Raw genomic sequence first — 18,746 nt, forward strand, 5'->3', positions numbered from 1 at the left:
AGGCAAGTGGAGTCTAGTGTCATTTTCCTAGCCAATAAAAATAATAGCCATTCGAAGCGCTTCTTAACTTTGTGTCTGAAAAGCACTCCAATATTATAATCTCCATAATAATATCTTTAGTGAACAGTTCTGATTTATAGGCTTGTCCCATAGGGGGCAGCATGGTGCAGCACAAAGAGCCTGGGCTTACACATCAGAGGCCTGTATTCAAATTCCCATTTTGTTTTACTAGCTGCATGTGCTTAAACAGATTTTGCTACATTTGAGTCTTAGTTTCCGTGCATGTAAAACCAGAGTAGTAATGCCTTCACCTCGAGGAGTCATCTGTGAGTATAACTATCAAAGATACGTGAAATGTAACAGGAAGGAGAAGTATCATATTTTTTATGTTATCATCTTCATGCTAAACCTTTAATAGGGATGTGTGCCTTTCCTATAAGCAACTCCGTGTGGGCTGCTGTTTTAAAAATCTCAGTCTCTAAAAGTAAAAACTTGGCAAGTGTGGAAGAACATGGGACGTGGCTAACTTTTATCACCCAAGACATCAATGGCTTACCAACCAATTCAACAAAATAATTATTTCAATAGAGTTTCTAGGGTGTGTTGTACTGTTTTGCTGTGCTTTACTAACTTGCACTGGCCTTGGGGCTACAAATCAAATATCATTTGTGCCAGAATCTGATCTAATGGGAGATTTAGATAGACTGACAAAAAAAAAAAAAAAAAAAAGACTCTGTAACTGCCTAGGGTTACAAAGGAGATTGGTGGCATTAACCTATATGCTCTTAAGACCAAAGCAGGAGGTAACAGAAGCCAGTGCTGAGCAAGCAGAAGATGTGTAGATGAGGAAACAAAGTGACGTGGGCAGAGGAAGCAAGTGGACTTTTCTAGGCTGTACGTCAGTATCTCGGTCAGTCCAGCTAACAGTCAGGATGCTGGATGTTCATTCTTTATGTCCATATAAAAATACACATTGGTTGCTTACCATGTGCCAGACACTGTTTTGAGTATTCAGGAGATAACGAAAAAGTAGTCTCGATGCCTGTGGAATTCAGTCTGGAAGGGATGGCAAGGAAAACAGAGACAGAATAGCAGACCATTAAAGCTCCCGTGTACAACACAAAGCAACTGTGAGGAGGGAAGACGCTGAGTTCTGGGATGCTCGGCAGAGGCGCACCTGAGACCGTGACGTCTTAACCCACCACAGGACAAGGCAAAAATCTGGAGTTGGAGTTTCCTAAGCAGCAGAATAGCAAAAGGCTCTAAGGTGGGGTGGGAGGAAGGTGGAGTGCCTGGACCAGCCTGGGGGAAAGATGAGTAGTAAGAGACGGGTGGCCCCTGGGCAGCCATCCCAGGTAGGATGCTAAGGTCCCCACTGTCAAGTTTGGGTTTTCTCAGCTTCTGACAGAAACCATAAGCAAGGATCAATGGGATCTGAATTCCTCTTAAAATTGAATCTCACTATTGTATGAAGAAAACAAACAGGGGAAATGGGAACAGCAGAGAGTTTAGGAAGCTGGTAAAAAAGAAGAAACTCAATTTTCTGGATTGGATGCTTTAGGTTTTCATGATGCTATTCACAAAAAAACAAAAACAAAAAGGGAAAAAGAGAAAAAAGGAGAAAGAGACAGGAGGAAAAGCAAGCTCCAATGGCTGGACTATTAACTATGAATGGATTTGAATATTTTCACAAAAATAAACATTCAGAAAAAAAAGCACACTGTAGAGAACTTTACCACTTTGGGAAGATAATCAGGCTAATAATAATACAGACATAAGATGCCATTGGCACATGGATCATGTCTGAAACCATAAAAATGCAAGAGATTCTCTAGAAAGTATATGTGTAAAACATGAAGGGAAACCCTGTGTAATGAATGAACGAGATACCCTAGATTGAGAAGGAACAACCAAGGACAAAAGATTTGAAAGAAAACAAAACAAAACAGAAAACAGTGCCACAAAAAATGAAAGCAGGTCAAAGGATGGAAAAAGAGTTAAATAAAACAACTGTACACTTTGCGTTCTTCTGCTTTTTTCAACAAGGAAGTCATCAATAGCCTGGATGAGGACAGTTTGTGAAGGAAAAGAGGAAGAAACATCAGTAGACTGAGGGCAAATAGGAGGGGACAAAGTAGGTCTAGAAAGACACACTCTAAAGTCTTGACTGTGAAAGAGGAGAAAGGAAGGCAGCGAGGACCAGAGACCTGTAAGGCTAGAAGCCATTTCTGAGGCAGGACAAACACGCTCGCTCTCCATCCTTCCACAGTTTATATAATCCTACAGACAGATTTTCAATTCTATTTCCACCTTCATAGCTCATCTACTCTCTCTGTTCACAGCATTTTCCCAGTGTTTAATCTTCTAGCCACGGGGTCCCCAGTGGGCTCCCCCTAGACTGTATGAGGGTGGCCTCCTCTATGCCCTAGAAATGCCAGACTCTCACGTTAACCTGAGGATAGATTACACTCACTCCCTGCTGGGAGGATCTGCCCAGTTGCATTTGGATTTTATTATTAACTTAAAATGTGAGTGATCATCGTTCTGTTTCTTAAAACATAATTCTCTCTCGGGTCCATTTATTTCTCTGAAGCCAAAATTCCTTGGGCTGTAAAGCACAGAGGCATGGAAGGCAGCAAATGACAAATAGAACCTATTGACAAGAACACACTGTGGAGCATTGGGAGAAACAGTGTCCTATCTCCTCCTTGCAAAAAAGAAGAAAGAAAGAGAGAGAGAGAGAGGAAGGAGAGGAGAGAGAGAGAGAGAAGGAAGGGAAGGAAGGAAGAAGAAGGAAGGAAGGAAGGAAGGAAGGAAGGAAGGAAGGAAGGAAGGAAGGAAGGAAGGAAGGAAGGAAAAACATATTCCATTCAGAGACTGGAATCTTCTGTTTCCCATCCTGTCCTCTTCCTAACACCACTTTGTGTTGTTTGTGAATGGAAACCCAACTGAGACAAACAAAGAGGATTACGCATACGTCCTCACGATTCCATTCCATGTCCTCCTTCAAAGGCACCATCTGGAAACGAAATCAAACATTGCCCCAGTGAGAAGAGTCTATCATAGTTGTGAAGTATGTTGGATTTGTTTGTGCAACTCTGATTAACAGGAGAACAGGGATAGAATTCGAACTTCCCAGTTCTGTGTGTGGCTTTCAAAATGAAAGAACTCCTCTGAGTTGATTAAAATTGAAGCATCTCCCAAGGGCCCAAGGCAGAACGCTGGCTCCAAGGCAGTTCATGGCAAGGGGAGGAAGATTTTCTCCATCCCATGGGCATTCTCTCCCACCCCACTTCTATGGGTACAGTGTCACAGGAAGCAATATTTTTCCCCAACACTGATGTTTTTCCTCGTGACACATGGGTGAGGCAATGGAGGGACGGTCGGTGTTGTTTTCTTCAAATGTCTTTGAAGATCATCCCATTCTTCCAAATGTGAAACTTCCCGATAACCTTTCCCCAGAAGAGGTCAGGAACAATATGGCATAAACCAGATGGTCCCTTGAGGTACTTTTTCTCTTGGGAAATTTTTAAAAAAAATGAACAAAGCTACCTAAGGCTTGATGAGTCAATACATTTTTTTTTTACTTATAAATTATTTCTGTTCTATTAAACACATGGAAATAGATCCAGTGAGGCACATATATGCATACATATGGAGAGTAATATATTCCACATGGTATAGAACTTAGGGAAATATGACCTGGGATATTCCTTTTTTTTTTTTTTTTTTTTTTTGTCTTACCACTAACACCACTACCTCCCACCTTTAAGAAAAAAAGCAATAACTTTGAACCAAAAAGTCTAATTAATCTGCATAACACCCGTGGAAGAAGTGACATTTCCAGAAATGTCATGTCCCCATACACTCTTAAGACCACAGCAACTCCACTGTGCTATTGTTGGCTTGACCCCCAGAGACCAGGAGTTGCAACACCCAGCAACAGTTGCAGCAGGAAAACCAAGCTTCCTACTCCAGCACTAATATTACGGGTGGACCCTCATCCAGCTCCTCCCAAGTCCAGCAGAGAGAAGCTCAGACTCTCCCAGTACTGGCCTGCCCCGTGCCCTCCAAGGGAAAGTACAGAGCACCACCAAGGTTGGGTAACATAAGCTGGGGAAAGTGCCTACCATGATTAATACCAGGAGCATATGTCCTGGATCTGAAGAGGGGAACTGCAGTCTGTATTCTCTTCCCGGAAGAGAGGAAGTAGCAGTGGCCTAAGTCCTTAGAAATTCTCCTGGATGCCCTGGATGCCTCCTGGAGACTCTCCCAGCCTGTTCTGGGAGGGCTATACCACTCTAAGTAAGAGGTTCCATTATGCCTTCTAATAAATAACCCAACAGTAATGCAAGTCAAACATTAAGATCCAATCCTACCAGAATAGCATTTCCAAAGGGCAGGGTCATGAACCAATAAGACACTCGACACTCTATTCTCTGGCTTTTCTACACCTCCTTCCTGGGCTGCTACCATTATAACTAAGTCTCCTCTTGATTTACCTGTCATGCTATGGGAGTCATACAGTAAATTTACTAACTCACTATTTAATCTGGTTATGAAATACAGTGTTGAACACCATGAAGGAAAGCATTTCTCTTCCGGATCATCAAAAGAATCCTCTCAACAAAGCCCCAAAGTATATCGAATAGTCATTTATAGTCTTAAACAATAATCTTCATCCCTCAATGATACTAATACCTTCTGTCTATATGGTCCTTACAGTGTCTTTAAAAAGTCTATTTAATCCACATAACACCTATGGAAGATAGGCAGCCTAACAACCTCTAGGCTACAGACAGGGTTCAGACAAGCTAAGTCATTTGTTTTGAACTGTATATTCAATAAGAAACAAGACAAGCCTTTAGCCAAGGTTTGTCTCATTTTTATCAACTGTTCTTTCCAAATATGTGGGTGCACTCTTGGTGCCGATGTCACCAACAATAGAGAAATGGCATGAGCGGTTGTCTTCATGAATTTCTAGGGCACACCAGGTAAACTAGATCCTTCCCAGTTGTTTCTAGAGTGCTGCTTTTCAGAGACGATTGATCAGCCTCTCTCTTCTTTCTATGCCCAGATTTCCACCTTCATTCTAATTTCACTAGAGCTCAATGTACTTTCCATACTCGAGGCCATTGCAAGGGTGAGAAGACACAGTCTGATGACTGGAGAGCCCTGGGCTCTGCTCAATGCCCAAGTTCTGATTCAAAGACATGGGAAGTGCAGAAGACATTGTGAACCCTTTTGCTTACCTTGTTCCTCTCATTCCTTCACTGACTGACGTTAAAACTTTCCTAAACTGAGATAAGGAAGACAGTGTGCACGCTCTCTAGAGTCCACAGTCCAAAGAAGGAGAGAAATATTAGAGAGTGGGTTGTTTATAAGGAAACTTGGTAAGTGCAGTAACACAGATATAAACAAAAGACTCTGAGAGCTGGGCAAACTGAGCAACTAATGCCACCTGGGGAAGCCAGCACAGGTCCTCCCCAGAGACCAGATCGTCAGATAGGGCCCACCACTGACACTTTACATTGGCTTTTCTGAAGTTATGTTCTATACTCCTTGGTCTTCTCTAAACAGTAACTTCTGTTTGCAGTTACTTGGAGGCTGGAGAGATGGCTCAGAAGCACTCGGTGCTCTTGCAGAGAACCAGAGTTCCGTTCCCAGCACCCACATAAGCTGGCTCACAACCCGAACCTCCAGCTGCAGGGGCTGCAATGCCCTTTTCCATGCTCAGCTGGCACCTGCATGTACATACACATATACACACACAGAAAATAAAAAATAAATAAGTCTAAGTCCTTTTTTTTTTAAGTACAAATCGCTTTAGTCAAGTACTTGACTCATTATCTAAAAGGAGAAAGACACTGTCGAGCTCCTCAGAAACCGTGCCTTGTGGCAGGCATTTTACTATAGGTTTCTAGTGGATTGACTCATGAAACGTCCCCAGCCTAAAGATATGCCCAAGCGTTCACCTTTGCATCCTAGAATTGTAGCCATATTCGTCTTTTAAAAAGATCTTGCAGATACTAGTGATCTTAAGATGAGATCATTCTGAGTTATCTGGGCCCTTAACCCAGTATCAAGAGTCTTCATAAGAAACAGAAGACAGAGAGACTGAAGAAAAGCTTTGAGACAATAAAAATGTAAAGAATGCTACCAGAAGCCAGAAGAAGCAAGGAATTGTGCTTTTCCCCATTAAGATCTGCCAGAGGGAATGTGGTCCTGCTAACACGCCGAGTTTGAACTTGGTCTTCTAGAACTATGGGAGGTACACCTTTATTCTCTAAAGCCATCAGCGCCAAATTTGCTGTAGCAGTGACAGGGAAACTGATACAAGTCTGAGCGGCAGCAATGCCCAGGCTCCCTCGCCAGGGACTTCATATAGTTCTGTGTCAGTCACTTAGATGAACCAGATCCCTGCTATCAGAATGCATCCAGGGGATCCCCATGGAAATTTTTAGGTGGATATCAGTCTCTGGAGAAGTATTAATCTCTATTTGGGTCCCGATTCTGCCATTAATTAGCTATATAAGATGCAAAATTTAATAAGCTTAAGCTTCAGCGTTTTCATTGGCAGAATAAGGAAAAAACAAACATTAAATTATGCTGGTAGGTGACTTGGCACTACAGAGGACGCGCAGTAAGTAAATACTAGATAGTGCTGTTGCTATTGGGATATAAACATCAAGACAGCTTCACTAACCACAGAGGTGCGGAGGCAAACGCAACTAAAATCAATTACTAATCTCTGCCATGGATCTGATCGCAAACCTTGTTTCAGATCTTCAGTTAACCTTTCTTCCTGACTCCCAGGGCGCCCATCTTAGCCCTCACCAGAAAGGAGTAACAACCACAGGTTCCTGTTACTTTCAGTGCTTGATTCCCCCCGCCATTAAAGATCAGAGAGACAACTGTCTGAAGTGTTAGTTAAAACAATGTGGTGAGGCTAGCTCAGCCGTGGACCACTTGCCGACTACGTCCAAGACCCCATGTTCAAGGCTCAGCATCAAAAAAAATTTGTTTAAGACAAATATAAAATAACTCATTTTAAGCCTTTATTCTTTCCTCTCCTTCTAATGAATTTACACGCACACCCACAAACACACACAGAGGGAGAGAGAGAGAGAGAGAGAGAGAGAGAGAGAGAGAGAGAGAGAGAGAATCTCTTTATATTTATCTGTCTTCTTTCTTACTCATTTGTTTCTGAGAACAAAATATTCTCCATCTCCGGAAGGACCAATAGCAACAGTGATTCTCACCTGATCCACGCCCATTTCATAGTTATCAGCCTCACCGACCATATATCTTCAACTGTCCCTTCTCCAAATGGGGCTTTCTTCCACACACCCACATGTACCTTTCTTCGACATTTCTACCATGGCATGTTCCCATTTATTCTCCTGGGTCCCTCTTGCCATCTCCTCAAACTCAACTTGTCCCAGATCAAATTCACCATCCTCTCTCTGCCCGACCTAAGCTGGGGCCAGGATATAACTAGCGGCCCTGGTTTACCATGCCTACCTCTGCAGACATCATGAATGCAAGCATCATGAATGCTCTCCTCATTGGGTGGGACATTCTTCCCTAGAACCCCCCTGATCACCTAGCTCTCAGGCAGATTCTCAAATATATGCAGAGAGATGCAGGCCCTGGCCATCTAATCAGAAGAAGCTCCCTCCCAAGCCACTCGCTAGCTGAAAGCCAACGCCATTTTGTTCGTGGAACTTTGTATTCTCTAGAGTTCATGTGTTCTGACTTATTTGTTGTCCGGTTCACACCCTATTAGCCGCTTAAACGCGGAGCCCTTAACCATCAGGCATAAACTCATGTTCAATAAACATCTTAGAATGAATGGCTTGCCTGTAAGCCTTCTTCCCCCCTACAAACACTGCTACTGCTCAGCACCACAGCCTGAGGAAGAAAAACAGTGAGGAAACACAGCCTAGACCTCCCTTGCTAGCTTCCCTCTGTGTTCTCCCTCCTCACTGTTCTCTCATGCTTTACCTGATACATAACCAACCTACACCCCTCTTCCCGTCCACTCTTCAAAACCCTTCAATGGCAGTATACCCATTGGCTGTACAACTTGGAGCTAGCGTTTTACCTAAGCATCCCGTCCTCTCTTCCATCTGCTTTCCAAATTAGAGTCTCTTAAAATTTTGTTTTACTTATACACACAGGATTGCAGAAAGCACTTGTGTCTCCTCAACACCCCCCCCACCGCCATGGTAACAATTAAGACATCACTTAGACATCAGAAAAAGAAAATGGATATAACCCACATGGCAGGTCTAGATTTCAGCTGTTACACAAACGCTCACTTCGATGTGTATGTAGCTAGCTGAGCATAAGACAGCCTCACATGTGCGGCTTGACACAGTTCTATGACATAGTTGGCAGTGGGTAACACCTACCCTCATCGTGATACTCAAATGTAACCTTAAGACAAAACTCTCTGCGTTAGTCTTTCCTGACCTCCCCACTCTCCCAGCCCTCCCCTTGGCAACCCACAATCTGTTCTTCATCTCAACGTCCACACATAGAATTCTTTTTTTTTAACTGATAAAAAATATTCTTTATTATGGGTATGCCACAACTTAACCATTCATTCACTGAAGGACATGATAGAAGTTTATAGTTTTTACTACCAAAAAAAAAAGGCTATTTTGAACATCTGTTTACAAACAAGTCTTAATTTAAAAAGGAAAACGAAAACCCTTGTAAGTGTGCAACCTCAGTGTTGACCCTTCCATTATGCCCTCAGATCCCCCAAATTCCATCCCTGATGCCCATATTCTAATTAATGGACTCACTTGTACTGTTTTCATTTTTTCCCATTTATAATCCTGTCATCATTACAAGTATATTGATTACAAAAGCCTGCCTTGAATCACTTTTAGAAGGGGGATAAAGAAATAAATTAATATAGAAAAGGAATAGACAATGAGGGGAGAAAATAAGCAAAAACATGGTTTATTAACTTTACCCTAATAAAATGCTATCTCTTTTTTCCTATAAGCCCGCATCTTACTTGCCACACTCCTCTTATAAAGCCTATGTTCTACCACAGTCCTGTGAATGCACACTCGCCTCCCACTTCCACCAAAACAGTAAACTCCCTGGAAACAGGTGTTCTGACGCCTTAGAAAATTTAGGTTCACGTGTGTGCCGAGTACAAACGTTCCACAACCTTTGGTGGAGTTGAGTTCCAATAAGTCCATCATAAACGAAAAATAAAATAATTCAATGTTTTAGTCAGGGTTTGTATTCCTGCACAAAATATCACGACCAAGAAGCAAGTTGGGGACGAAAGGGTTTACTCAGCTTACACTTCCACACTGCTGTTCATCACCAAAGGAAATCAGGACAGGAACTTACACAAAGCAGGAACCTGGAGGCAGGAGCTGATGCAGAGGCCATGGAGGGGTGCTGCTGACTGGATTGCTTCCCCTGGCTTGCTCAGCTTGCTTTCTTATAGAACCCAGGACCACCAGCTCAGGAATGGCACCACCCACAATGGGCTGGGCCCTCCCACCCTTGATCACTAATTGAGAAAATGCCTTACAGCTGGATCTCATGGAGGCATTTCCTCAGGGGAGGGTCCTTTTTCTGTAATAACTCCAGCTTGTGTCAAGTTGACACACAAAGCCAGCAGGTACACTCAAATAGCATGTAATGCACCTAACTTACTAGTAGGTGTACAAGTCACCTATAGTTAGGGGTGGGAATCAAAACACACACACACACACACACACACACACACACACACACACACACACACACATGAGTGTGAAATAAGCAAATAAGGGTTGGGAGAGGGGAAATGGAAAAAATTCTAGGTAGCTAAGGAGTCTCTAACACAAAAAAGCCCTGATGCTCACCCCTTAACAAAATAAACTTTGTCTTTGTATTTCTCAATATTCTTTGTAATAACCACATCTAACTTTGCTCCATGAACAGATTAACAGGGTGACCTTGTGGCTTGATTTTGTTAATTCCTGTTGTATTTTGTAATCAGTGAGTGACTCCTGAACATGGGCTCCCTTGCAGAACTCTACAAGTAAACAGTTTCCCTTTCCTTCATGCTTCTGTGCCTGTAAGTCTTCCTTGGACAGCATTCTCAACCACAAGATGATGTCTAGTTTTTCACTACTATAAATCACACTGCAGTAAACAACCCCTAAAACGCCTCCATGTGCACATGGTGACAATTTCTCACACAGATAGCCAAAAAAAAAAAAAAAAAAAGACTTGAGAGGACAAATCATATGCATATTTTTTCACAGATTCTGCTAAATTTCAGCCCAAAGAGCTGAACCAATTTAGATCCTTCACCATTATGTGAGAGTTCTTGATTTCCCACATATTCAGTAATACACAACATTCTCTCTCCCTCTCTCTTTCTGTCTTCCTCTCTCTCTCTCTCTCTCTCTCTCTCTCCCCCTCCCTTCCTCTCTCCCTCCTTTCCCTCCTTCTCCCCCCCCCTCTGTGTAAATCTGATGGGGAAAACTTGCCTCTTTGAAGCCAGCATAATAATGTATGAGTTAGCCATTTATATAAGTTACTCTTCCCAAGTTGGTCCTTATCTTTTGCACATTTCCATTGTCTTCTGACTCACGGTTCTTTATACAAGGTGGATTTTAACTTTGTTACACCGCCATTGTCCCCTTCTTATAGCCTGCTGCTTCCTATCTTTACTTACAGTGTCATGGTTTTATAAAGTATTTATGTCAAGTTTATCGACCACTTCTTTAGAGTTCAGAGGTGTGTCTTATTTCAGAAGACCTCCCCACACAAAACTGCCAATACATTGTTTTGTAATATTCTGGAATGTTATTATTATATTTAACCATATGGAATTTATTTCTATATGCAGAATGGGGTAGGACTCATTTATTTTACTAAAAGGGTAGTCAACTGTTGCACCAGTATAGATCTCTAATTTGAAATGTTATCTTTATCAAATTATCACAAAATTATAGCTGCTTTCAGGCTTTTTTTTATTCTACATATATATCTATCCATTTATATACTGACACTGTAAAGCTTGAATGACCAAAGCTCTATAATCTGGTTTATGTGGTTAGCCATCCTTTCCCTATTGTATCTTTTTTTAAGTTGATTATTCTCACAGATCTCTTCTAGACAAATTTTCAAAACAATCTATTGAATTCTATTTTAAAATACTATGGAAACTTTTTATTAGAATTGCTTTAAATTTCCCGTGTTTTTTTAAAGAAGTAAGTTATTCAGTATATAGTGGGGGTAACAATTGGCTATACTTTTAGTAAAATACATGGGAGTCTTATTTATTCTGCACTCCATGTATAGAAATTAATTCCACATGGTTAAATACAATAAACAAATCCCAGAATATTAGAAAGCAATATATTTGTAATTTTGTATGGTAAGGCCTTTATAGACAAGACATACACTTAGAAGGAGGTGGTTGACATATTTGACATCAATGCTTCATAAAATGTTCAGAATTAATATGTACAGTATTCACCAAGGAGCCACTATGGGCTTAGCATCATGGGAAACCCAATGGACCTTAGACAGCACTTGCCATCAAAAATGTGTGACATCATTGAGGAGAGAGATACACACAACTATTGCACGAGGTGACAAATAGAGAACCAACTTTAGCTCACCCAAGACTATTATATATGCCATGAAATGGTTTCTGCCTCACTTTTTTGTTATTTCTTTCTTCTTTTGGCCTTTAAAAAAAATAAAATAAATGTCAATATACCAAATGTTTCTATTTATAATCAGTAGCTTCAAGTGAGTACTTCAAATAAGCTTCGATATCATCCTCACTTACAGATGAAGAAACTGAGGTCCAAGGTCACAGAAAGAGGTAGAAGGCAGCTAAGATTTCAAACCGGATTTCTCATGTTCTGCCACCAGTGTCTCCTCCCTTCCCCTTTTAAAACTGCTGCTATGTTGTCGAACATAAAATTTGTCTCTGGGGGTTGGGGATTTGGTTCAGTGGTAGAGCGCTTGCCTAGGAAGCGCAAGGCCCTGGGTTAGGTCCCCAGCCCCCCCCCCCGGTGGGGGGGGGAGTCTCTGAAGTCAGAATAGAGAGTGAATAACACAAGGCTTTGTTTCCCTTCCATCCTCTCTAAAGGCCCAAAAATAACCATAGGGGGCATGTGGGGGGATCGAGGGACTGCCACCACAACTACTGTCCAGACCGGACCTATCCATTACTTCTTTTACCTTTAAACTAAAATGAAAGCCTTCTACATAATCTGCAGAGTCCCGTGATCAATGAAAACGGGCAGTTCTTGGTCCGCGTCTTGAGAATTTCAAAATGTGACCGAAGAACAAAATTGAGTGCCTTTCCAAGCAAGGGTTGAACTCACTTAAGTCTGTGAATAATACCGTCACTAACAGACATCTTCTTTCTGTCATCTGTCCCTGGCTTTGCAGAGTCACAGCCCTGCTCTGACGAAGAAGGCTGCTCAGAAGTCTTCCTCCCAACAGACAGTGACTACGACTCCAGCGATGCCCTGAGCCCACGAGACCTGGACCTGGTTTACCTGTCATCACATGACATTGCCCAGCAGGCCCTCAGCGGCCTCAGTGGCAGCGCCCCAGATGTCCTACAGGTACACGACATGAAAGCCTCCATGGGACCTGGCCAGGACCCTCAGGGCCCAGTGCAGGGTCCTGACATCGACCATTCATGTGTAGAGTTTCTCCACAGCCTGACCCTCACAGGCTTGGCACCCAAGAACCATGCCAAGATGGTGCCAGGCACGAGGCCGCCACTAGGCTTCCTGGGAAAGCGGAAGCCAGGCAAGCACCAGCACTACGGTGGCTTTAGCCGGCACCACCGCTGGCTGCGCATGCACAGTGAGACGCAATCGCTGTCACTCTCTGAAGGTGTTTACACTCAGCACCTGTCTCGGGCCTGCGGCCTGGCTGAGGATCCTGGCGAAGCAGAGGGGCCTGGACCTGTGGTGGATGGGCCCCGGGGCCTGCCTCTGGCCCATGCAGCCAGCCTCCCAGAGGAGCGGAGGAGCTGCCTCCAGGACCCAAAACGGCCGCTGCACAGAGTCTATGTGGAACCCTATTCAGACACACTCGCAGGCCAGGACACAAAGCTGTGGACCAGTTTGAGCCCTACCCCTGCAGGCCGCAGAAGTCTGCCAAGCTCCACTAGTTCAGAGATGAGTCCAGACCCCACATCCCCAGTTTCAGAGATTCTAAGTAGTATGCTTTAGGGTGGCCCACACGGGCTGTCTGTTAGTCCCCTGCTCTTCCTTGTATTTCTTCACCATAGCCCTATCCCGTCCCTCTGTGTCCTCACCTATTTCAAAGTATTGAAAGTTAGAAATCTAAAGGTTGGTTACACATACAAGGCTTTTTTTTTCCAAAGTAGGCAACAGGATGAGGAAGGGGGTCCCACCCTCCTCACCCTAGAAAAATCTATGGAGTCTGAGACCTGTGATTCAAACACATAGCTCCTTCTGTGGCACCTGTGGCTGAGATTGGCCAGCCCAGTGAGGACATTTAATTCTGCAACTTTCTGGTCATATCAACCCTGGGCTGAGTTTGTGGTTGATGAAGGAGTTCTGCCGGTGAAAGTAAGAATAACATAGCTATTCCCTCCAATCCAAACTTTCAGAAGACGCAGCCCATGCTGCATCTCAAGGGCAGAGACTCAAGCAGACTTGTGCTGGGTTTTCTCTCAACTAAACCAGGAGAATATTCTGAACCACAGGGTCCTCAGGACTCCCCAGGTCCAAGTCTATCCATCAACACTTGCCTGGTTTGGTGGGTCTTGGAAAGGTTTTTTCCTTCACTGAGAGTTATGTGGAGAACATCAGAAGCAAAAGTGGAGGACACTCTTTTCTGGCCCTGTTTTTCCCGAGATAGAATAGGGCAGGAAGTAGCCTTGCTGGCACCCTCAGATCCCATTCAGTCCTGACAATGAGCAGTAAATTATTCCAGTGTGCAAGGGGATGGCTGGGTTGAGTGAGAGCCTGAATTACAGCAACGAAAAGGGGAAAGAGAAGAGGACAAAAGTCCCTTTTCCTTACAGCAAACCAAATGACTCCATGGAGCCTGTACCCATTTAGACTGACAGTGAATGCCCACCAGATTTTAAACCGATCAGTTATTGAGCAAGAGTGTGTCTACCAGATGTGGTAAGGTAGCGATGTGTTCCTCTAAACACCAGAGGCACATCATCCACCCATCACACCTCATCCTCAAGACTGTTAAGGGCTGGAGTGGCTGGGGTGACTTTCACTCTGTTCCTTACAGAATGAGTTTTCCCCCCATGGTCCTCTGGCCCATTGGCCACACAGGAAGTCTTTCCTTAGTAGTTCCGGCCCATAGTTTACACCAAGCATATGCTCAGTAAGACCTGGAAATCCTGCTTTCCCCACACTGCCTCTGACCTGAATTTCTCAAAAGTGAGAAACTCAACCAGAAAACACACTGTGTATTCAAGAAAGGCACAGCTCTCCTAAAGTCAAGACCCATTCAGTCCACCACCATTCTAAATGGTCCCTTTCCGCATAACAGGTCTTTCAGTTAACTACTGTTCTGTTATCCTGCTCCTGACATTGCTACTCTTTGAAAGTTCATGCAAACTCTATGTTCACGATGGTGTTCTAATTCCCTCTGTTTTTTTTTTTTTTTTTAATTGTAATACAATTAATTACCCTGGGCAAAACCATAGCTTTGGCCAGTGACCTATGGTCATTAAAAAAACTAAAGCTATTGTCTCAGTATTTTTTTAAGAGTTTTTTATGCTTAGTGAACTCTTAAAGAATCTTGATTTAAATGTCTGCTGGGCATAATGGCACACACCTTTAATCCCAGCACTTGGGACGCAGAGACAGGCAAATCTCTTTTGAGGTCAGCCTGGCCTACAAAGTGAATTTCAGAACAGCCAGGGCTGTACCACAGAGAAACCCTGTCCTGAATAACCAAAAAATAAATAAAATGTCTAGAGTTTCTCTGGGAGGATTTTAAAATTCAGTTTTCTTCTGTCTCTGTGAATTATGGAAGGAATGAGGTTATGTATTTTAAGCGCTTGGCCTTACAAATAGGTCACTTAAGGCCAGAGAGGTAAAGTGATTTACTGAAGGTTGTAAGAACTGACAATGCCAGGATTAGAACTCAAAAAACTCTCCACTGGAAACTGGTACAGACTTTGCCAACCACTGATTGTCTAACCTGCGCTCTTTACCTCGTAAAACCAGCTACTTAGGCCAAACTTGAATCTGTCTTCAACCTTTACCTAACAAGTTTCTGACACCGCGAATCTCTTTATTACCGGAGAATGCACACCTTATCACTAGGCAAAGTCAACAAACCAAAACCAAATGTAGGAGGAACGACCACTCAAATTAGAGCTCCTCATTAATAGCAGAAATGGCAGAGTCGCCTACACTCGGTTTTTACTCACTTCTAATTAGAAGAGGGATTGGACATGCTGAGTGCGTTTGTAAGGTGAATTTCTAGGACTATCAAGCACGGAGAAGTTAAGCAACTCTGGCCCTGACATTCTACTGGCATAAGGGACAGTCTATGACCATAGAATTAGATGGGGGACCTTCGACAAGGAGTCAAAGAATAGGCTCACCCACTTTCCCAACTGCATTAAATAAAAACCTACTTGTTTATATTGGGGTTACTAGGTTAATTTTTTCATTTCCCAGGAGAAAAAAGAAGCATGTCCGTGGAATGAATAGTATGCAGTAGACTTCCACGGACGCGCTTAACTCAGTTGGGAATGTTATTTGCTAACAATATTCCCATATGAAATCGTTATGTTACAGCCTTGATAATTACCTATTCGTTCAAGGAAACAGGCTTACACCTGACCTCGCTTTGAAAACCTGTGAACCGACCTTGAATTAACGCACTGTGGGAGAAATGACTGTCCTCTCTAATTCACAATTTTGTACAGATGACATACATTTTGATGACACACACATGGGAAACTTGGAACACCTATGATTTTTTGTTGTTGTTGTTTTATTTTGGAGATGATGAATGTGGCCTTTTATTCTTTTCAAATACAGTGTAAGAGGCTCTTGAGGAAACTTCCCAATCCAAACTCTCTTTTCCAGTTTTTCAAATCTCCTTTACACGGACCTGAAATAGCCATCTCCCATCCTTCAGGAAGACCCTTAAAAATCACGGAACGTGGCTCTCCCCTATCTCTCTATGTTCTAAGCTGGACAGGGAACGAAAGAGTCAAGAATGAAATACATTCTGAAGCCACAGAGCACTCCCAATCTAAGAACATAGCCACACACTAACCATATGTCATCTCATGGATATATAGAAAAGGCAGCAGCCTGTTACAGACAGACAGACAGACAAACAGCATGTGCCTGGCTAGAGGTCTCTGGCTGCACTCCTGCCGTCTACTCACAAGGGAGTAAATTCTGGAAAATGAAACTCATTCTGTGTAAATGTAAATGCAACCACTCCCGTGGCAAAGCTATCACATCCTCTAATTGGTGAGGGTACCTGGGACACAGTAATTAAAACCATTAACCCCAGGGAAGGGTTTATTTTAAGAAGCGGGTACTTAAAGATGAGCTCCACCGGGTCTTAAGAACATTCACTAATGCTCAAAGCAATAATTATACTGAAGAAAATGGTTCCATTTGGTTCAAAAACTGAAGCCAGTTACAAATAATATCCTGCCAGCCCCCTTTCCTGAAGGATTCCAAAGCACTTTATGAACAGCAATGACTGAAGCCTTGTTGTATTCCCCTAAAGAGACCTTGTCTGGGAGCCACCTGGCAAACACCTACTCCATCCTTGCCAGGAGATCCTGCCAGACAAGTGAAAAAGGAGACTGACCTCTCATTCATTGTTATCCTGACATACCAACATGTACTCTGCAGAAGGTGAGCTCCGCCCTAGAAGTCCGCTCTAGGGCAAGAAAGTACAGCAGAAAACCCAACTCTTGGGCTTCTTCTTGGTCTCCACACTCTACCCAAGACGTACTTGTTGTCTCAGACAAGTGTCACTTCATTCTGTCAGGGGTCTGCAGTGCAATTTCAGGACCACAGCTCTGTTACTAGCACAAAGAAGTTCACTAGTTTCAGGCAATGTCCACCGTAGTGAGAGGACACTGCCAGCTACCGTTTCCTAGTTTACTGAGTGTGCACTTCTGCATGCCTGCTTATTAAGCGAGAAAATACCGATTAGAGAAGGGAGTTCTGGATTAACATGAGAACACTCTAGCAAATATGTCTTTTCATAAAGTCTAAATGGTTTCCCCAGATGATTCACTGAAGCAAATTGAGGCTTCCTTGTATATCTTTAAGGAAACTTTTAAAGAAACTGTTTGGAAAGCAATGGAATCCCTTCATAAGTCGTAGGGTCGATGGTGGGGAACGTCGATCTCTGCTGGTCTCTTCTTCTAAGACGTCCAAACACATGGCTACGACTGTTAAGCTAAACTTCCATGCAGCCTTACAAACACAAGGGTGGTGTATTTAAAACGATGCTGTATAGCTGGGGAACGTATCCTAAGATCTTAATTCGGAGTTCTTCTGAGGTGTTGGACTTTGCCATTAGCAAAAAGTATTTTTTTAGAGGAAACTCCATTGACTGTTCATGAAGCACTGATCTTGCCATACTTCAGGTCTCTGCTTTTTCTGCTGTACACAGTAGTCATACTTGTGTTTCGACTGTATCTTCTGCTACCGTTGATGAAAAAATTTGTCAAACGGTTATTCAGTAGCATAATTAGTTTTGCCTAACAATTGAGTAAACAAATTTTTTTTAAAAAGGGGGGGGCTTGTTTTGGTAAAGAAAGTATAAAGTTTGTTGTTTTGTTGTTGTTGCTGCTGCTGCTGCTGCTGTTGCTGTTGTTGTTTAAATATTATGCGAGGTCTTTCTTTCCCAGTTGTAAACACTTTTAATTTCAACAAAAGCCAATGTTTAACCTTAGTAGCAAGTGTGAGGAAGCTGCTAGATAACGCTCTTTGCTTCTCTTCCTTCGATCCACAGGAATGTTTGACTAGACCCTCATAGTAGCCATTAGCTAATAACTCATTTACAAAGCGAAGTCTGGAGACTTATTGTCATCTGAGTTTCCTCATTGCTTCTTGCCTGGGGACAAATCAGATGTATGGGGATAATCCATGTAAATGATCATAAGCATCGTTTGATGTTTGTGAAGGAAAAAGAATCAGTGTGGTGTGTGTGTGTGTGTGTGTGTGTGTGTGTGTGTGTGTGTGTGCTGCGTGTTGCAGTGTGTGAGACGTTTCATAGACATAATTTAGGTGATATTGTATTATGCAGTGTTTGGTTGCTTCCAGTCTGCTGTGTACATAGTAACCTGACTGATTATTGGTTGTTCTTTGTCCAGTTCTTATTGTATCCTCTTGCCCTGTATGACTAACTGTAGGTTAAAATGTAGACTTCGGTACATTATCTGCACAATTTTGTGTGCTTTATACCTCTGTAAATATGCAAATGAACCCTGTGTGGTATGTTCAATGTGACCTCCAATCTCAAAACAATAATATGTTATAGTATGTATATTAGGAAACTATTTGAACCTTTCACATGGATATTGTGACTGGCCAGTACCCTTGGTCAAACGCAATACTGGTGAAATGCATGTCTCTTTGGGATGTAGTCAGGAATGAACAAAAATTATGATAATTTTTAATGGCAAGTATTTTTGATAATTTCCTACCTGCTTCACAGTATTTTCAAGAAAACCAATGTCAACATAAGAAATG

At 42.7% G+C, this 18,746-nt stretch overlaps 1 protein-coding gene across 1 annotated transcript in view; it reads left to right on the forward strand.

The window, feature by feature from the left end:
- Ankfn1 (ankyrin repeat and fibronectin type III domain containing 1) overlaps nt 1–13,479 on the forward strand; it is a 137,106-nt gene extending 123,627 nt beyond the window's left edge. The window contains exon 17 of the mRNA XM_032913124.1: nt 12,442–13,479. Coding sequence (XP_032769015.1) covers nt 12,442–13,238 — 797 coding nt within the window. The 3' untranslated portion in view covers nt 13,239–13,479. The remainder of the gene's footprint in view (nt 1–12,441) is intronic.
- The last annotated feature ends 5,267 nt before the right edge of the window (nt 13,480–18,746 follow it).

This window comes from Rattus rattus, chromosome 9 (genome assembly GCF_011064425.1).
Source record: "Rattus rattus isolate New Zealand chromosome 9, Rrattus_CSIRO_v1, whole genome shotgun sequence".
Classification (NCBI taxonomy): Eukaryota; Metazoa; Chordata; class Mammalia; order Rodentia; family Muridae; genus Rattus; species Rattus rattus.